Consider the following 22,068-nt stretch of genomic DNA (forward strand, 5'->3'; position numbering starts at 1 on the left):
TACACCATTAGAAGAAAGATTATTCCACAAAGCAGTACCTAATACTTCTGTAGTTTGTCTGAAATTATCACATCCGTATGCGATAATTTCAGATTCTAAAATTGTTTCACTTTCTACATCATTATTAATTTTTTTTTTTTTTTTTACTACAGCAAGGAATGGATGCAGAATTTGGAACAAATTCTGCTATATTTGTATTGCTATTAGTAATTTCAGCACTGGTGGTACTAGTACAATGATTTGCACTCCTTAAACTTGAGTATTCAAGGGAAGAAGGCTCTTCTGATTCATTTTAAAAAGGAAGTTCGTTTTGGAATTGTCTTTTAGGGATTCACAAATCCTTTCTTCTCTTCTGCGAGTTTTTCTTTTTATGCTCCACTTAGTTGTTGCCGATTCATTTTTCCTGGATATAAAATTATGTCACTTTTTAAATTTGGTTCTACCATAGCAAATAAATTTGAATAACTGAAAACAAGTAAAATTTATTAAAAAAACTTACATTTGAATTTGGACGGTAACACAAAAATACGTATTTGAAAATTAGTAAGTGAAAAAATTGGGAACATGTACTTTTGTTCTTCAGGTCTGAGATGGTCAAAAGAAATACAAGGCAGTCAGAAATAATTTCATTCATTTGTAGTATGATGTTTGTTGGTGGGCCGTTTGCAGGTCTCCACAAGTGTTTTCCGTTTCGAAATAATACTTAGAAACTTGTGCATTCCCTTTCTGTTCTTTAATGTTGCGTGGTCATAGTTCATTGAACTACTGCTGATACTCAGTGGGGGCAAGAATGATGGTTGAGCATGACACAAATACAAGGGTATGCTCAACCTGATGATGCATTTTGGTTAGCTTTCCACAGGAGCAGGTATGTCATGAGTCACTTGATCATAGTGGTGTTGGCATGTTCTTATGTGGTCGAGGAAAGAGAACTGAATGTGAGGTTATACTGAATTAGTCCAATATGAAAAAGAAAATATAATTGTTATTGTATACAAAATTCATAAAACAGTATCAATTTCATTTAGCGTCCTGCCAGTTCCCTTCCACTGCAGTGATTGTTTTCCCTTGTGGCCTGCCTCCTTGGCATCTATGGGTCTTTGCTTTGGATAACTGGTGGCCCTGCTTTGTTAATGCCCTAAGCACGTGCTTACCTTGCTTATTGGGTAATCCGCCCCCGGTTTTAGCAAAAAATCCTCAAATTCACCAGTTACCAAACATTCTATAGACTGAATCAGTAATGATTCCCGCATATAAAACCAAAGCCATTGCCATTGAGTTGATTCTGACTCATGGTGACCCCATGTGTGTCAGAATAGAACTGTGCTCCACAGGGTTTTCAATGGCTGACTTTTTGGAAGTAGGTCTCCAAGCCTTTCTTCTGTGGCATCACTGGGTGGATTCAAACTGCTGACCTTTAAGTTAGTAGCCAAACGCACATAGGTTGCATTGTGATCAATTAAATACACGTTAATATAATGTATCATTGTATCGTTAAATGTTATTGCATCAATAGATACTAAAAATACAACTATTCTCTGGTAGTTAAAAGGGGGCGTGGGGCGATTATACGCAAAACGCCCAGAAATGACCATGAGTGTGATCCTTACACTATTTCACACTGAAAAGGGGAGAGTCAGCAGCCAGCCAAGGCCCACATTTAACCTCTCTACCCCCTTAGACCAATAAGCACCATTCTTGTCTTCTTCACGATTAGCCTCCCTCCTATCCATTCTTCCCACAGCAGTTAAGTGATTTTTTTTTAATGGCAATATAGATCTTGTCACTTTTCTGCTTTAAAAAACCCCTAAAATCAGACCCATTGCCATTGAGTCAGTTCTGACTCATAGCAACCCTACAGGACACAGTAGAACTGCTCTATAGGGTTTCTAAGGCTGTCATCTTTACAGGAGCAGATTGCCACATCTTCCTCCCACAGAGTGGCTGGTGGATCTGAAATGTTGACCTTTCAGTTAGCAGCCAAGCTCTTAGCCACTGCATCACTAGGGATCCTTACCTTCCTGCTTAAAAACCCTTTAATTGTCCCAATTGCCTTCAGGTTAAAGACCAAACTCTAACTGCACAAAGGTCCTTCTGTGATCTGGCCCCTTCTTAGCAATCCAGGCCCCACCAGATGTTTGTTGGAGCTCCAGACTATATGCTGCAGCAGTGTATCGGCAGGGAGCTGCCAGAAGTTCAAGCCAGATTCAGAAGAGGATGTGGAACCAGGGGTATCATTGGTGATGTCAAATAGACCCTGGCTGAAAGCAGAGAATACCAAAAAGATGTTTACCTGTGTTTTACTCACTATGGAGAGTCATTCGGCTATGTGGATCATAGCAAATTATGGATAACATTCCCAAGAATAGGAATGCCAGAACATTTAATTGTGCTCATGAGGAATGAGTACATAGATCAAGAGGCAGTTGTTAGAACAGAACAAGGGGATATTGTGTGGTTTAAAGTCAGGATAGTTGTGTCTCAGGGTTGTATCTTTTCACCATACTTATTCAACCTGTACGCTGAACAAATAATCTGAGAAGCTGGACTACGTGAAGAAGGCGGCAGTATCAGAATATGAGGAACACTCAATAGCCTGTGATGTGCAGATGACACAACCTTGCTTACTGAATGTGAAGAGGATGTGAAGCTCTTACTGATGAAGATCAAAGACCATAGCCTTCAGTATGGATTACATCTCAAAATAAAGAAAACAAAAATCCTCATAACTGGACTGATAAGGAACCTCATGATAAACAGAGAAAAGACTGAAGTTGTCAATGATTTCGTTTTACTTGGATCCATAATCAACACCCATGGAAACAGCAGTCAAGAAATCCAATGACCTGTTGCCTTGGGCAAATTTGCTGCAAAAGACCCTTAAAGTGTTAAAAAGCAAAGATGCCACCTTGAAGACTAAGGTGTGCCTGACCCAACCCGTGGTGTTTTCGTCTCATATGGATGCAAAAGCTGGATGATGAATAAGGAAGACCAAAGAAGAATTGACGCCTTTGAATTGTGGTGTTGACAAAGAATATTGAATATACCACGGACTACCAAAAGAACTAAAAAACCTGTCTTGGAAGAAGTATAACCAGAATGCCCCTTAGAAGCAAGGATGGTGAGAATACAACTCACATAATTTGGACAGGTTATCAGGAGGACTCTGTCCCTGGAAAAGGACATCATGCTTGGTAAATAAAGTAGAGGGTCAGCAAAAAAGAGGAAGACCCTCAACGAGATAGATTGACACAGTGGCTGCAACAATGGGCTCAAGCATAACAACGAATTGTGAGGATGGTGCAGGACTGGGCAGTGTTTTGTTCTGTTGTACATAGGGTCACTACTGTAGTCAGAACCAACTCGACAGCACCTAACAACTACAACCAGACTATAAACGATTTTCACTTCCTTGGACTGGCTGAGAGCTCCTCTTGCTGTCCTACTTTTCTACCTACTTTGTTTACACTCTTCAGGGTGAACTTCTCAATATTTGATAGGTTTGACATTTTATCTTCCAGGGAGTCTTCTCTGACCACCACCCCCTCCCCGGGAGTCTTCTTCGACCACCCCCTCAAACTGTGTTAAGGACTCCTCCCTTGGCAGCCTACAAGGTCCCTGGCATAGCACTGATCACATTATGCTACAATTGCCCCATAACTGGATTCTAAGCTCTGTGAAGATAGAGACCATGTCTGGTTTTTCCAACTCCTAGCACCTTGACTGGCACATAGTAGGTGCTCAATAAAAATCTGCTGAATAAACTTTAAAACTCCACGAAAAGAGTCCTATCTTCAAAGACCCAAGAGCACAGCTTTTTGTTTTAATTCCCTGCAGAAGAAAACTGCACATCAATAAATCTGAAGATGAAGACTAAGGTGTGCCTGACCCAACCCGTGGTGTTTTCGTCTCATATGGATGCAAAAGCTGGCATAGCACTATTTCCTATCTGCAAAATGAGTATAATCCATGTCAGCAACCTAATTCTTTTTGGAATGCATTGTGAAGAGTAACTGGAGGGGACTTGAACAGTGTCCACCCAAGGATTAGTATTATATAAATTCCATGTTAAAAACATAGTAACCCTAAAGCAATGCCCATTGAACTATCAATTAATTTTTATCACCAGATCAATATAGAACTTACTGAGGGACCCTGAAGTTCTTGCTGGAGAAATGAAAAACTGCGTTGTTGTTAGTCCTTGCCCTGGAGTCAATTCCTACTCATGGTGACCACATGTACAACAGAACGAAATGCTGCCCTGTCCTGCACGATCTTCATGATAGTTCTGTGTCATTATTGTGACACTGAGCATTCCGAGTGCCTTCCAGTTATACCATTTTGCAGACAGGAAATGCTCTGGTCACTGCCTTGTCTCTGTGCTTAGGGCTCTGACCATAAATTTATTGATGTGCAGTTTTCTTCTGCAGGGAATTAAACAAACTGAGCTTCTTGGCCTTAAGGCAAAGAGGTCAAGCGATGCATTTCTTTTGAACATACGGCAGAAGGTTTTGGAAAAGTCATGCATTCTTTGTCCAATTCCTCTTCTTCCCTTTAACACCATCATACAGACTTCTCTCACATCAGCTTTAATGTTTTGTTGCATTTGGTTTTCTCCAAGTCTATCTTCTACTAAACTTTAAGCTCCTTGCAGGCAGGGACTAAATCTTACTTTTCTTTTTGTCCTTAGTTTCTATCTCTAACAGGCATACTGCCAGGGAAGGGTCCCTATCTCATGATTCATTGAAGAGAAATTCAGCTTTAAAAGAAACCTAAGTATTTTCTGGTTACTTCCAACTCTACCCTCTTGATTCTACTAACCTTACACTCTGCTTAAACTCCTTCACCGAAATAGAGCTCCTTTCTTCTTAAGGAAGCACAGGGTACCTCTCAACCCTAAAAAGTTCTAGATTTTTCTTCTGAGGACACAGAAAACATGATTTACATATGGCAGGCTACATGTGAAAGATGGACAATGAATAAGGAAGACTGAAGAAGAGTTTACGCCTTTGAATTGTGGTGTTGGCGAAGAATATTGAATATACCATGGACTGCTGAAAGAACGAACAAATCTGTCTTAGAAGTACAACCAGAGTGCTCCTTAGAAGCAAGGATGGCGAGACTGCGTCTTACATACTTTGGACATGTTGTCAGGAGGGATCAGTCCCTGGAGAAGGACATCATGCTTGGCAGAGTACAGGGTCAGCGGAAAAGAGGAAGACCCTTAACGAGGTGGATTGACACAGTGGCTGCAATAATGAGCTCAAGCATAGCAAAGATTGTAAGGATGGTGCAGGACCAGGCAGTGTTTCATTCTGCTGTGCATAGGGTTGCTATGCATTGGAACCGACTTGATGGCACCTAACAACAACATCAGGCTACAAGTAACACCACCACCACCACAAATTGAATAAAAGTAATCCTCTGGTATTTTTAAATTTAAAATTTAACTTGTTTAAGCAAGATGAATTAAATTTTTGCTTTTTATTTTCACTTTAACAACAGAAGGCCTACTTAAAGATATTTTTCAAATATATAAGGACTCTTGGATAGTCATGCAGAAGCAAATCTGTCTGGAGATTACTGGGTTACTGCCACATCTGAAAGGAGGCAACTAGAGAAAGAGAAGCAGATGAAGATTTTGTAAGGGTTTAGTCACGTGGTTCAATAGTATAAGAGTCCAGGGAAGGAGTAGAGAGGGGAAAACAAAAGCAACTATTCAATTAGTCCTGATGGAGAAAAGCAGCACATAAGCTAACAGATTACAGCTATCATGACAGCTGATTACAGTGTCTGCCTGTAAAAACACAGATCAAAAAAAAAAAAAAAAAAAAATGAAAGCCTAAGAAAGCACACAACCCTGTTTGGCTGCTTTTTGTTGGTGAAATATCCTCCAAAAGGATGACGCAATGCAGTCCAACCCTCCTCTGGTAACAGAGCCGGCCCGATGATGTGGCAGTGTGGTGGGAGGGCTGCTGAGCACCAAGTTAGGCAGCATGGCTGACTGCAGGCTGGGATGCCTTGGGAGCATCGTATTATCGTGTATGATGGTGAAGCTTTGGTACGCATCTTTTCTGGGTCCTAACGGCTTAAAAATGATGCACTATTAGGGCTACTGATCCACTATTAAACAGGCCATCCACATCAGGTATTTCTTTGGAAGTGAAGATAGATTTGCCCATAAAGCCCTTCTCCTAATCCTCCTGGTGGTCCATGATGGCTAGCGACCCACTTACAAGGACAAACGCAGCACACGCCCTCAGGAGGACAGACAGAAAATGAACAGTAACTTACAGTGAAATGTGTTAAATTCTTTGACAAAGAAGAGATCAGCTAACTCTGCTGTGGTCAACGGAGCTTCTCAGGGCAGGTTTTAGAACTGGGCTTCTAAGGTCATTCAGAGTTTGTCAGAGATACATAACATGCTTAGTGCAGCATCTGGCTGAGTGAAATATTTTGTAATCTATAGAAGCAATATTATGAGTACTAATCGGAAGGAAGGGTTTTCCAACATGTACAAAGACAGTAAGAGATATTCCATGCTCTGAAAATTATCTGGTCCTTTGCAGCTAGAATATGAGGCAAGTGATGTTGGAATTCTCATTTTGGCAAAGTAACTCTGTTGCCAGTGTAGGGAGTGGACTGAAAGGTTGAGAGGAGGAGGTGAAGTCAGGAAGTTCTATTAGGCTGCTGCTATAAAAAGTTCAGCTAAAATAAGGGGGCCCCACCCCCTGAGGGGACAACGCTGAGGAAACATTGCCCTGGGATGAAAAGCATCAGCAGCAAACAGGTTCTAACACACTGCACAGCCAGGTTGCATCCCCCAGGCCAGGCAGTCTCCAGGCAAGTCAAGTTCACATCCATGTCCACACAACTGCAGCCTATCTTTGTTCTTAGACTCTGACTCCTATAAGCACAAAAGCAACAGTTCTCCGTACTTCCTGCATCTCACCTGGGAGATCATTTTTAAGATGTAGGTAACTCGGGACTCCACTCCAGACTGAATCAGAATCCCTGGGAGGACCTACATTTTTTTTAATGCCCTACACACCCAGAACTGAGAGCCACGTCTGGTGAGCAGTCAGGTATTGCAGTGACTCTCCTACTCAGTGCCTTTCTCAGAAAGTCTTCATGTATGTGCATGTGGTGGTATAGAAAGGTTGTGAGTGGACACCGTGTTAGAGGTCAGATAAGCAACCGAAGGTAGCTGATCATTCCAGGGGAGGAAGTCACCATTAGCAGAGGAGCAAGCTGGGGACTTGCCACTATAGGACTTGAGTGCCTTGATGTAGTAAGCTTTGAAAATGCTTCTGAACTTACCCTAAACTAAGGAAGTATTCCAAAAGAATTGGGAGACTGACTCTACGAAGACAAAATATAATACAAATTTTAATCACCAAATAACAATCAATAAGTAGGCAGGAGAAAACATGGGTCTTAGTCTTGGTCCTCCATGAACTGGCTAAGTAACTTCCAGAAAATTCCATCTGTATGGCAAAGGGGTTGTGCTAGAAGCCCTTTCAAGGCATCGCTCTCTGACTCTGCAACCCGGACTCTGTACACTGTGGACAAAACAATCTTAGTGAAAGGAATGACATCCACTTGAGTTATGTCTAAAATTGTTTGTTTCCCAAACTCTTAATCTACAATAGATACTACTCTAAGTACACTGCATCCCTTTCTCTTGTTCAAGACTCTCAAAAATCCTGGGAGATAATTATTAAATTTTACAGAAGGAGAAATGAGGTTCTAAGAGACTATGTAATTTGGGAAGGCTCACGAGCTAGGAAGTGACAGATCTAATTCAATCTGATAAAACCAGTTCTGGTAATCACCTACTATAACTGCTTACCTATCTCCAGGCTTCATAGCCCATCTTGGAATATAAACTCCTTGAAAGCAAAGACTAAGTAATTTGACTCTCTTCTTCTTCAGCCCCCCTTTTTTTAAATTACTGAATTTTAGAGCAGTGAGAGAAGAGGGCCAGGGAGGTCCCTCCAACTCAACACCCCTCTCTCCTGCTGGCCACAGGGTCTGAAAATTCCTGGTGAAGATGGCATTTGAGAGGACTCCTCTGCCATGGGGGAAGAAACCAATCTACCCTGGGAGCCTGAGAGTCCTTTTAGCATCCATGTGTGAATCCATTGATCCTATTAACTAATTAACTTTTAAAGGTAAAGAGATGGCACTGAGGCATGGGGGATTTTCGATAAGAAAGGAAGTAGCTAGGCCTTTGGCACAGAAAACGTGAGGTCTATATGAATGTACAAGTGATTCATGCCTTCAACAGACATTTATTATTGTTTTTTTACAGGTAGTCCTCAATTTGCATGGTTCTGATATCACAAATTTCCAACATCACAGTTTTATTAAATACCACCAGTCCTCCAAAAACATGATTCAAATCTCCATTACTATAGTATATTAACTATGGATGAGTGATTGCATAAATTGCAAGCTTTGCTTCTAGCTCTTTGCTCCACAAATGACTGTGTAATAACAGATGCACACCATGATCAGTGATCTACCAGGTTCCTTTTTTCAAAGTCTGTCAGCAATTGGTCACAGAGCATTGGATGTTCAGTTCACACGAAGACAGCAAAGCATGTGATTGTTTTGCCTCCTTGTCTTGCAGTGACAAGCTCACAGGATGATCAAAAGAGGGAATATGCCTACAAAGATGAAACAAAAATTGATAATGCTAGAAGTGAAGTTTGAATCGAACAGTAAAGTTATGGAAGATATAGCTAACCATAGGAAAGTAAAGCTGACACTGCCGCCTTTAGAGAGATTGTGGATATGCAGCAAGAGGAGCTTAGTGAAGGCAAACTTAACAACATAAATAAGGGAAGTGGTAGGGATGAAAAAAAATAAGAGGATGAAAATGTTCCAGAGGAATTGATCCTGGCAAAAACTTCCATTAAAAGAGCTCTCAGGTTGTGGAGAGACTGGAACATTTATACACTGCTGGTGGGAATGTAAAATGATACAACCACTGTGGAAATCAATTTGACGCTTCCTTAAAAAGCAAGAAATAGAGGTACCATACAATCCAGCAATCCTTCTCCTTAGAATATATCCAAGAGAAATAAGAGCTGTTGCATGAATAGATACATGCACACTCATGTTCATTGCAGCACTGCAATGAATAGCAAAAAGATGGAAACAGCCTGGGTGCCCATCAATGGACAAATGTATAAACAAATTATGGTATATCCACACAATGAAATGCTACGCAACAATAAAGAACAATGATAGATTCATGAAACATCTCATAACATGGATGAATCTGGAAGGCATTATGCTAAGTGAAGTTAACCAGTCACAAAAGGACAGATATTATATGAGATCACTATTATAAGAACTCAAGAAAAGGTTTAAACACAGAAGAAAATGTTCTTTGATGGTTCCGAGGATGGGGAGGGAGGGAGAGGGGTATTCACTACTAAATAGTAGACAAGAATTATCTTAGGTGAAGGGAAGGACAATGCACAATACAGGTGAAGTCAGCGCAACTGGACTAAACCAAAAGCTAAGAAGTTTCCTGAGTACAACCAAACACTTCAAGGGACAGAGTGGCACGAGTCTGGGGACCATGTTTTCAGGGGACATCTAGGTCCGTTGGCATAACAAAATTTATTAAGAAAATGTTCTGCAACCCACATTGGTGAGTGGCATCTGGGGTCTCAAAAGCTAGCAGGCAGTCATGAAGATGCATCAATTGGTCCCAACGCACCTGGAGCAAAGGAGAGTGAAGAATACCAAAGATACAAGGAAAATATTAGCCCAAGAGACAGAAAGGGCCACATAAACCAGAGACTCCATCAGCCTGAGACCAGGGGAACTAGGTGGTGCTGGGCTACCACCAATAACTGCCCTTACAGGGAACACAACACAGGGTCCCTGATGAAGCAGGAGAAAAGTGGGGTACAGAACTCATATTCTAGTAAAACGACAAGACTTAATGGTCTGACTGAGACTGGAGGGAGCCTGGAAGACATGGCCACTGGACTCTGTTAGCCCAAAACTAAAACCATGTCTGAAGCCAACTCTTCAAAGATTAAACTGGACTGTAAGACATAAAATGATACTTGTGAAGAGTTCGCTTCTTAGCTCAAGTAAATACATGAGACTAAATGGGCAGCTCCTGTCCAGAGGCAAGATGAGAAGGCAGAAGGCAGAAAGGGACAGAAGCTGGCTGAATGGATGTGAGAAACTCGGGGTGGAAGGGAAGAGTGTGCTATCACATTATAGGGAGAGCATCTAGGGTCACATAGCAATGTGTGCATAAGTTTTTGTATGAGGAACTAACTTGAACTGTAAACTTGCACTTAAAGCACAATTAGGAAAAAAAAAAAAAAAAGCAGCTCTCAGACATTCCCCTTGAGAATGGGAACCAGATAAGAATGTCCTTTGTCACCACTCTTATTCAACATTGTGCTGGAGGTCCTAGCCAGAACAATTAGACTAGAAAAATAAATAAAGGGTATCTTTTTTTTTTTTGTTTTAAATTGGTAAGGAAGAAGTAAAAGCATCTTTTTTGTAGATGATATGATCTTATACACAGAAAACCCCAAAGAATCCACAAGAAGACTACTGGAACTAATAGAAGATCTCAGCAATGTGTCAGGACATGAGACAAACACAGAAAAATCAGTTGGATTCCTCTACACCAACAAAGAGAACTTGGAAGAGGAAATCACCAAACCAATACCATTTATAATAGCCCCCAAGAAGATAAAATACTTGGGGCCCCAGATAAGTATTACTGAAGAAGAACAAAATGGGAGGCCTCAAACTACCTGATTTTAGAACCTATTATACCACCACAGTAGTCAAAATAACCTGGTACAACAACAGATACATAGACTAACAGAAAAGAATTGAGAATCCAGACATAAATTCATTCATCTATGAGTACCTGATATTTGACAAAGGCCTGAAGTCTGTTAAATGGGAAAAAGACAGTCTCTTTAACAAATGGTGTGGGCATAACTGGATATCCATCTGCAAAAAAATGAAACAAGAGCCATACCTCACACCATGCACAAAAACTAACTCAAAGATAAATATAAAATCTAAAATGATAAAGATCATGGATGAAAAAATAGGGACAATGTTAGGAGCCCTAATACCTGGCATAAACAGAATACAAAACATTACTAACAATGCACAAACACCAGAAGAGAAACTAGATAACTGGGAGCTCCTAAAAATCAAACACTTACGCTCATCCGAAGACTCCACCAAAAGAGTAAAATGACAACCTACAGACTGGGAAAAAATTTTTGGCTATGATATATCCGATCAGGGTATAATCTCTAAAATCTGTAAAATACTGCAAAACCTCAACAACAAAAAGACAACCGAATCAAAAAATTGGCAAAGGATATGAACAGGAAATTGACTAAAGAAGACATTCAGGAGGCTAACAGATAGATGAGGAAATGCTCACAATCATTCATCATTAGAGGAATGCAAATCAAAACTACAATGAGATACCATCTCACCCCAACAAGGCTAGCATTAATCCCAAAATCACAAAATAATAAATGTTGGAGAGCTTGTGGAGAGACTGGAACACTTATACACTGCTGGTGGGAATGTAAAATGGTACAACCACCTTGAAAATCAATTTGGCGCTTTCTTAAAAAGTTAGAAATAGAGGTACCATAAAATCCAGCAATCCTACTCCTTGGAATATATCCTAGAGAAATAAGAGCTATCAAATAGATATATGCACACCCATGTTCATTGCAGCACTGTGGTGAAACAATAGGGCAGAGACAGTGAGAATGATGACACAATGTGAAGAATGTAGCCATTGTCAACGAACTGTACATGTAAAAATTGTTGAATGGGTGTATGTTTTGCTGTGTATATTTCAGGGTTTCAAACTGGTTCTTCCTGGTTCAGTCAAGGCTGAGGAAGCAAAACTGAAACAGGCTCGAAATTTTACAACTTGGGTGAACTGGAACAATAACTGGAACGGGAAAAATTACAGCTTGAATCTCTACTAGAAACTGCTCTTAGAAAACAAGGGCAGCCTACGCGTTGGACAGCAACCAGATCTCTTCCCTGCTGGATTTTGAGCAGAGCTGAAAACAGTGCCAGACTCAAAGATGGCAGCCAATCACGCCACTTTGAATGTGTGTCATTCGCCATAGTCCTGCCAATAATCCAGGCTCATGTATCAAGCTTCTAAAAGGGTTCACTATGCCTCTGGAGTCTCCTGTTCTAGGGTATCCAGCTGTAATTTTTTCCATTCTGGTTACCGTTCTGGATCATCCAAATTGTAAAAATTTGAGTCTGTTCTGGTTTTGCTTCATCAGCCGTGGCCGAATTGGTTTGAACCAATTTGAAGTCCTGGTATTTTTTCACCAAAAAAAAAAGAAAAAAAAGCTGGCTTTACACAGTCATGTAAAGCAAAGACTGCCTGTATCAGAAGACAATGGAAGACACAGTCCCTACCCTCCTGTGGTCTTGTATCAAACAAATTAATTATAAAAACCTGTACTTAGTTGTTCTATATTTAATGAGGTGTTGGCCTAGAGAACCTGTAAGGACTTTAAAGGAGTTGTTGGAAGTAAATTCAAAGGAGGGGATGAAGAGAATAAGGCAGCAAAAGAGTGCTGACAGGGAGCAAGCTCCAAGTCTGAGGAGAATGCTAATTTCCCAGTCTAGCAAGACTCCTTCCTCACTTCAGAGGCAGGGTGCACAGTGACTCTGGGCTGGTTTTTAAACTGGATGCCAACGACTCAGGCGTATGTCAGATACATATTAGTTATCATCAGAATGCTGAGATACAGGTCAAGGTTTCGTCTCAAAAATAATACAAAAACTAGAAATGCTGTCAAGCGCCACCATCAGAAGACTAGTGTGGATAAAGTTTCTTAAAACCAATACGAAGTGTTTGATGCAAATCTTAATGTCCTCAAAGCCACGGAAATGCAACACAGCATCTGGAAATCAAGTCGTGGGAATATATAAAATGACATATCTGCCTTTACGTGCTGGCTATAATTTTTAAGTCCAAAAGGTATATTATATTGCATTGGTTTTCCATCATAAAACATTATTTGAATTTTTTTTAAATTTACGGCCCCTAGCAATGAAGATGTGAGGCTATGTCGTATACATGTGAATGCAAGTAAGAACACAGCTGTTGAGAGGTAGAAGGTTCCTCAGGAATCATCTTGTCCAACCCTTGCATCAAAAAAAAAAAAAAAGCGGTGAATTTTATCCAGAGAGGCCGATTTCTTAACCCCACAATCAGACTCCAACCTTATAAAAATAGCATTTATTCAGTATTTACTGTGTGCCAGGCACAGTGCTGAGGACTTTACACATAAAACATCATCTCTTTTAATCCTCACAACTGTATGAAATAGTTACCATTACCATTTTCCGGACATGGAAACTGAGGCTAGCAGATTTGAACTCAGGCAGAAAGATCTAAGCTGACACTCCTAACCACTAAGCTAAGATGGTTAATAAATTCCCTTTTCTGGACATTTACCAAGTCAAAAACCAAACTTGTTGCCATTGAGTGGATTCCAACTCACGGGAACCCTAATGGACAGAGTAGAATTGCCCCATAGGGTTTCCAAGTAGCAGGCAGTAGATTTGAACTGCTGACCTTTTGGTTAGCAGTCGAGGGCTTAACCACGCGGCCACTAGAGCTCCAAGCCCAAAACACCTAACCCATTGCCAATGAGTGGACTCCAACTCGTAGTGACTGTACAGGGCAGAGTAGAACTGCCCCTTAGAATTTCCAAGGATCAGCTGGTGAATTCGAACTACTGACCTTTTGGTTAGTAGCCAAGTGCTTAACCACTGTGCCACCAGGGCTCCAAACATAAAACACCAAACCCACTGCAGTCAAGTGGATTCTGACTCTTAGCGACCCTTACAGGACTGTAAGGTAGCACTGTCCCTTAGGGTTTCCAAGGAGTGGCTGGTGGATTCAAACTGCCAACCTTTTGGTTAGCAGCCAAGCTCTTAACCTTTATGCCACTAAGGCCCCAAAATAAAGTAACCATGCTCCCTGCCCCCTAGACGACCTTAGAGTCTAGCTTTCCATGCACAGCTACTAATAGGTAAACAGACATACAAAGTAAGTAATATAATTCCCATCTCATAGACGAGAAAACCAAGGGCATAGATTTTCCTGAGGTAGCATGTGAGGTGAAATAATTGGTGAAAATGGAATTCCATATGCACATCTATTTGGTTCCTTCACACACGCAATCCTGTCTCCCTAGGTTGGAACCATGCTTCCCTGGAGTAGGTTCTGGCTCTTAATTTCAATAGGGCTTGCTTAAATCAAAACACCTGATCTGAAACCAAAGTTGATTTAGGCATTTCTGGAACCCACTTAAATTCTGCAGCAAAGATTTCACATTCCTAAAGTTCTCTCTGTGATTTACAGCACCAAGAGCCTACCAGATCACATGAAATAAACTTACTATGAAGACAGCAGTGGTGACTCAAACTCCTGGAGTGTAATTTTGGAGGAAAAGAAGAATTCGGCGATCATTGTTCACCCAGAACATAGCAACACACAATAAAACAGAGCAGCCTTAAAAGGATGCCTGCAAGCGGTAGCCGCTGTCTGAGAAAAGGTAAGCATTGCTGCTCTGGGAAAGGAGGGAAATCTGCAGTCCTCTTTTCATTTTACTGGCCACCATTCCCCTACACGGTCTGTCAAGAGAAATGGGTCTGAGAAAAGCAGCATGATTCTCACCACAGCTCCTTAGCCAATTTTCAGAGGTTTTCAGCATATCAGGCAGCTGCTTCCCAAATTCGTCTCTGTTCCCCTGTCTTGGTTGAGCTGCACGGTGTACAAACTCCGCCCAGCCAACACACACCTCCTGACGCTCTTGAGTTGTGGCCAAAGCCTCTTAGGACTGAAGCAGGTGGGGCTACTTTCCCAGGCTGGTTACCGAGCTTGTTTGAGATGCTTTGCAACACGAAAGGGCCAATTTAAAAGACGGTATTACTTTCTCTATCCCGCCCCTCTTAAAAGCAGTAACAAATCACTTTCCACATGCTGACAACTTAAGTCACCTCTTTTTCTTTCTTAAAAAAAGAGGTGGTTAAAAGACCTTAGCAATGGAAAGGTGGATGGGGTGAAAGCCTGCCTGGGGAGACTACCGAATAGAGCCTGGGGGACATCCCACCCTCCAGCTAGCCACTGGTGTTTGAAATTCTAATACTGAAGTGTTAGTCTAAGGGTACTCTTAAAATGTAGAAGAGAGTAAACAGAGTTATTCACATGGTAGTGTTAATTCTTCAGCTGCAGGGTGGAATCTGCTGGCTTCCCTAGGCCAGGAAATGCCTCGCTTAAATGGCCCCTTAGGCCCGGAGAGTATCCAAAAAGGGGTTCCCAAAAACCCAGTGCTGTTGCGTCGATTCCTATTCCAGACTTCCCTAATTTCACTTTTTTGTGTGGCAACCCCAAAACTAAATCCCCCTAATTTGAGGAATTAATCTGAAACCTTAATGGTTAAGAGCTATGGGTGTTAACCAAAAGGTTGGGAGTTCAAATCCACCAGGTGCCCCTTGGAAACCCTATGGGGCAGTTCTACTCTGTCCTGTAGGGTCACTGTGAGTCAGAATTGACTCAATGGCAATGGGCTTGATTTTTTTTACCTAGGTAACCTTCTAATGCCAATATCGAGAGCTTGGTGTTTAAAGGACCAATAACTAAAATTTGGAAATCAGGATGATGTTTGTCTCTCCTCAAAAACATTTCTGAAATATGCTTAAAGACTACAAATATTGATACATACTGTATTTTTCTTTTTTGTTTTGATCTATACAGCATACGCATTTGAAGCCAAGGTGTAGATACTGATATTCGTGTATTGATTGATTGATCCATTGATATGTGGAGCTCAGATGTTTTAATTTCCTCTCTCAACTACTGATCATCTTTGCAGCTCAGTTTAGTTATGGCACGGTTTCTCTCCCCTATCTGCTGCTTCTCAAATCAGATGTTGTGGTCACCATGGTAACCGCCCACTCATTCTCCCTGTTATTTCATTTATCAAACTGTTAAAGGGCACAGGCTGGAAAGCCCTATGTTGTGTTTTTTAAAAACTCAAATATGAGTCAATCAAGCTCACCTGAAATGGGACGTCATTGAAGTGTGAGTGTTTCACTTAAAAATCAACTCTAAATATGTGTTAATCAGAAACACTAGGATAACAAAACTGAGCGTAGAACCTGCTCAATGGCTGGCAGATTTTTTTTTTTTAATTTCCAGATAGGATTATCACTAACATTTCTAACCGGTCTTGACAGAATGGCTGCCCTGATAGAATTAGAAGCTGTGGGAGTCTTCAGGGTTTTAGGCTGGGTCAGGAAATGAAACAAGGTCTATTTAAACCACACACCTGTGGAAGAGGGTTTGCATTTTTCTACATGGAGTTCTCTTCCTCTCTCCCCACCCCCACCCCAAATACAGGAAAAAAAATCTTTAAAAATTTGCTTTAAAAGCCGTACTCTGCTCACAGATTATTTCACATTTATTTATTGTGCCTGCCAATCATAGTTCCAGATGACAAGGGAGCACACTGAAATCATGAGTCCCTGAGCCAGAGACTTAGGGTCTACGGAGGGAGCAGAGAATCAATCAATGAGTGCCCCCCAGAAGAATGAGGGCTGAGCAGTCACAGATCATCTCTCTGTTAGGTACAATTACACGACTGCCATTGTCAACTCAGTCAATCAAAAGTGGGACTTGATCATTAAAAAACCTGTTGCCATTGAGCCGATTCTGACTCATACCATTCCTATAGGACAGAGTAGAACTTCCCCATAGAGTTTCCAAGGAGCACCTGGTGGATTTAAACTGCTGACTTTTTGGTTAGCAGCTGTAGCTCTTAACCACTATGCCACCAGGGTTTCCACTTGATCGTTAGAGCAAGTTAATTATTGCAGAACCTGTCATATGTGCCTTAAAAGAATACAGTATATTGAGGAGTTTTCATCATAAAGCCTCTCTCCAGGCAGCCTGAAATCGTTGCCCCTTTTGGTACCTCGAGATGGACAGTAATGACCTCTGCAGGTGGCAACTCTCTTCCTGCCCACAAACATCCGTCTCGTTTTGCCCATTCTCTATCACCAACATGGACAGAAGAGAACTGCAAAATGACTCTCCCTCCCTTGTAAAATGACTCTACTACTTCTAGTAGAGATCTGGTGTTCCGGGGCCAAGACTTAATATGTGTTTTGTTCTTTGAGGTTGAGATTCAGTGTTGTTTTAAAATGTAAGAACAGTTCTTACTCCTTTCAAACTAAACAGGCTTATTTAATAGCCTCTTCATGGAGAATCTCACCCAACTTCATCAACAAATCCACAATTCCCTGGTTGAGATGGCCTGGAGACAAATCTTGAGTATGAAATGTGATACTAAATAGTAAGCCACACAGGACCCTCTGAACAGAAAGAAGCTTTGAGGGGCCCAGGGTTTCAGGGATTGTCCTGCAGAGGCCACTGTAATTGTCATTCACAGGCATGGTCAGCTGGTCCTCTCCCCACCCTCCACTCCTCACCACCCAGGGCTAATGCACTGTTCAGGGATAAGGGCCATAGGGAAACTCAGTGGAAACTGCTGTACTAGGATGCCTTGGGCACTGTGAGTGATGCAAATATTGGCATCTGGAAAACCTGGACCACTCATTACCACTTCGCTCCCCCTTGCCACTCTGCTGCATACCCCTTCCACTCCAGAAGCTCCCAGCATTTCTTAGTGAATTTTTCAAAGCTGCCTGCTTCCTACTTTATTCAAAAGTTTTCAATTCTAGTATCTTCTATGCAAAATAGAAAGAGTGAGGGAACAGATTGGGGTACAAGGCTACAAGATTTGCAATTTGATTTAAAACTTAAAGCTAGGGAGCCTGGAAATTTGGTTCTAGTTCGAATTTGGCCACATCCAGCTGGGTAATTTTAGTCAAATCACTTACGCTTGACTTTGTCATCTGACAAACTGCATGTTTAATGAGATGAAACAAGTGGAAGTGCTTTGAAAAATTAAAAATTTAGTACAAATGTCAGATGCCACAGAACTATTATTCATTTGAAGTCATGTTATAGATTTGACAGGGTTTCAGACAAATTCACAGGTTTTAGAGGTCATAAAGTCTCTCCTGAAGTCCTGGTGGCACAGTGGTAAAAAGCTTGGCCGCTAATCAAAAGGTCTGTGGTTCACATCCACCAGTGGCTCCTTGGACACCCTATGGAGCAGTTCTACTCTGTTCCATAGGGTTGCCATGAGACAGAAGTGACTTGGTGGCAACAGGTTTGTTTTGGTTTCTGGTTAAAATCTTTCATAATGGCATCACAGTTCTTCCTAGAGATCTAAGCTAGAAAATTCAGCCCCAAACCTCTGTTGTTAGTTGTAGTCAAGTCAGTTTCAACTCATGGCAACCCCACGTGTGCAGAGTAGAACTGCTCCATAGGGTTTTCAAGGCTATGAACTTTTGGAAGTAGGTGACCAGGTTTGTCTTCTAAGGTGCCTCAGGGTGGGTTTGAACCACCAGCCTTTGGCTAGTTGTAGCATGCTTAACTGTTTGCAACACCCAGGGACTCTATTCCACATCTAATCAGTCATCAAATTGCATCAATTCTATCTCCAAAATGTTTCTCCAGGCTGTATGTCCCTCCTCTGTTCCTATTGGCACTGGCATGGATGTCCTGCTCAAGCTATTACAACAGCATTTAAACTGGTTCCCTCTCTTTAATTGCACTTTCCCAACCCAGTCACCACACCAGCTAAGAACTCTTTCTACAATGATCAACTGATCATGTCTTTCCTCTGTTAAAATCCTTTGTTGACTCACTATGAGCTACAACATAAAGCCCATGTTTTTAGTGAAGCACAGGGGTGGATCACCCAGAATGAAAGCTAAGCGTGGGCTTCCTTGTGCTTACCTTGCTTACTGGGTAAACCGTCCCTGTCAGGGATTGTAAATTTGAAAAGAGGCTTTGATTCTATAGAAAGGTGCTATAAGGTTAGGAGAGAGACAGATGCCAGCCACACCTAGAAGCAGAATCTTTGATATGGTTAAAAAATCTGCAATTGCTCACTACAGATGATTTAGTAAGCAAGGTAAGCACCATGCTTACTTTGCCTATTGGATAATCCACCCCTAGTGAAGCACATATCTCCTTCCCAATCTTGCTGTCCTAATAGCCTCTCTTCTTATCACCTTCATTCTAAAAAGCTCAATGACTTTGCACAGACAGCTTTTTCTTTCTTATTGTCCACTCATTCCATTTATTCTTTTAAAACACTCTTAAATACTGCCATCTCTGGGAAACCTTCTGAACTTTACGCACTGAGTTAATGGCCACCGTGCTCTTCCCTCCTACGTACCTTTTATTCCAGCATTGGTCCCATTATCCTGTAGTGCTTTGTATCCTCCTTTGGTTGAAGGTATCACTGGTACAACCCAGCCGGCATAGCATTTCTGACAGTATAGTTTTAACGTATCATGAAAGACTCAGCATAAATTCCAACGCATGTAAACAGCTCTGGGGCAAACAGCCATCCCTACCCTACTTCCCACAATGGCCTATGTCACTCTGGTAACACCCTCGGCTTAGGCCTGAATCACAGGCTCCTTCTCCATGAAACAGGTTCAGTTCCTGGGAACCCATCTGGTTCCTCCACTTTAACATAAAACTGAACTGGGACTTTAGATACTTTATGCTAGTGTTTGCAAAATAATATTACACAGTTGCCTTGCCCAGTAATAAATTAAGGTTGGCAAATTATTGCTGTCGTAGTTTTTGTTCTTTCCTTCTACAATGCAGGTGTAATTACTGTATTTTTACGCAAATAATGTGTGCCTTCTGCATTTGTTTGCCAACCTTAGCTTCCCCACCCCCTGTGAGGTATTTTTGTTAAGTATGCTATGCTAATTTTTTTTACAGCAACATGTAAGAAAAATTGGCATAGTGTCGCTTATGAAAATACCTCGCGGTGGGGGAGGTGCGGTTGGCAAACAAACATAGAAGGTGTGTGTCATTTGCGTGAAAATACAGTATAAACATTGTAACTTCCGGGTAGGAGTTTCTAGAGTACCATGAAGAGCTCTAAATAAATCATTTTAGACAATGCTAGATTAGAAACAGTTCCACCCAGGAGAGAAATATATAATCTCTAGTGTGCATTTTTCTTGTGGATCAACTGCTTAACAGGACAGGTTCACCAAACCCACTGCCGTCAAGTTGATTCCGACTCATAGAGACCCTATGGGACAGAGTAGAACTGCCCCATAGAGTTTCCAAAGAGCGCCTGGTTGATTTGAACTGACGACCTCTTGGTTAGCAGCCGTGGCACTTAACCACTACACCACCAGGGTTTCTGCCAGGAAAGGCTAGAATGCTTAAATTCCTCTGATGATTTGACTTAGCCTTGTTTATTCATGAAGCCCTGGCAGCACAGTGGCTAACCAAAATGTCGGCAGTTCGAATCTACCAACCGCTCCTTGGAAACCCTATGGGTCCTATAAAGCCGCTATGAGTCAGAATCGACTCAATGGCAATGGGTTTGGTTTGATTTTTACCTATTCATTGCCATAAAGGGTGGTATTACAAGTTACTCTGTAAGTGACTCTAATACAAAGTCAAATGTTGGATTACTTCCATTTGAATCCAAAGCAAAAAAGAAAAAGTGGGACCTTATTAGGCAGAAGTTTTGTGTGGCATTTAAAGAAAAATTAATGAACCAAAAACAAAAGTGTAATTTCCCTAAAACAGATTTCAAACAATACCAACCTCCATGTGGGACAGTCCAAGCTTTTCTAAAAAAACAGAAGTCACACCAGATTAACAGTGCCTAATCATACGGGAATTGTGCTTCCTCAGACTCAGGGTAGACACTCAACCCGAGGGCCTGGAGACAGTGCCACTTGGAAGGACCTGCCAAAATTGATTATAAATCACACCACTTTGCATTAAGTTGTCCAAACCAGTCCAACCAGTCTTCGCCAACCTCAGTGAGCTGAAAAATACAGGACCATAGCTTTTGGTGCTGCTGCTAAGGAACCCATCAGAAGTCAATTTAATGGCGCTTCTAGGCCATTAGACTCCATTCTAGGCAAAGTAGAATCAGCCACCTTTATACAACTTAATAATTGGATATTTACAGTGATTCTGAGTTACCTACTTCAATTCAGATTCATTTACTGCTAAATGAACATATGCCCCTTTAAATTTATCTTCATTTAAGAAGAGAGAATGAGACTTCATACGCCATAGTGTCAGATCACAAACCATGCAACTTGTACCAGAAAATTAAAATTGCTTCATAGACTTGAAGAAAAAAAAATAAACTCCCCCCCCCCCCAAATTGTAGAAACAATATAAATTCATTATGGAGGAAAAAAAAAAAAAAAAGCAAGAGTTTTTTAAAGGAAAAAAAAAAAAGAATAAAATAGATATTACCACCCAGGGTCAATCATTGTGAATATTTTGGTTTATTTCTATGGTTTTTTTTTTTTTTTTTTACAAAGTTGATGTCATACTGCACAACAAAATTTACCCCTAACTATTTCATGTGCTATGATTACACACATTTTCCTATGTTATTCAAAGCTCTTTGTCAAGATCATGTAATGACTCCATAACACTTCACTGAGTAGATGTTTTGTAAAGTACTTAACCATTTCCCCACTGCTGAAAATTTTATGAATACGTCAAATTTTAAGAACAGCTATTTAAACCACAATGTATATGATCTTCCCAAATAATTTAGATCACTAAACAGATATCAGAAACCCTGGTAGCGTAGCAGTTAAGTGCTATGGCTGCTAACCAAAGGGTTGGCAGTTTGAATCCACCAGGTGCTCCTTGGAAACTCTATGGGGCAGTTCTACCCTGTCCTATAGGGTCTCTATGAGTCGGAATCAACTTGACGGCACTGGGTTAAACAGATATCATCAAGGGTCAGAAACATCTAAATAATAATAAAAAACAATAGGCATTATATATATGCCGGAGCCCTGGTGGCACAGTGGCTAAGAGCTTGGCTGCTAACCAAAAGGTCCACAGTT

The 22,068-nt window shown here is 41.1% G+C and overlaps 1 protein-coding gene across 1 annotated transcript in view; it reads right to left on the reverse strand.

Moving 5' to 3' along the window:
* The window catches only part of DLG2 (discs large MAGUK scaffold protein 2), a 272,353-nt gene extending 257,170 nt beyond the window's left edge, over nucleotides 1–15,183 (reverse strand). The window contains exon 1 of the mRNA XM_023558518.2: nucleotides 14,747–15,183. Coding sequence (XP_023414286.1) covers nucleotides 14,747–14,783 — 37 coding nt within the window. The 5' untranslated portion in view covers nucleotides 14,784–15,183. The remainder of the gene's footprint in view (nucleotides 1–14,746) is intronic.
* Between the last annotated feature and the right edge of the window lie 6,885 nt (nucleotides 15,184–22,068).

This window comes from Loxodonta africana, chromosome 7, assembly GCF_030014295.1.
Source record: "Loxodonta africana isolate mLoxAfr1 chromosome 7, mLoxAfr1.hap2, whole genome shotgun sequence".
NCBI lineage: Eukaryota > Metazoa > Chordata > Mammalia > Proboscidea > Elephantidae > Loxodonta > Loxodonta africana.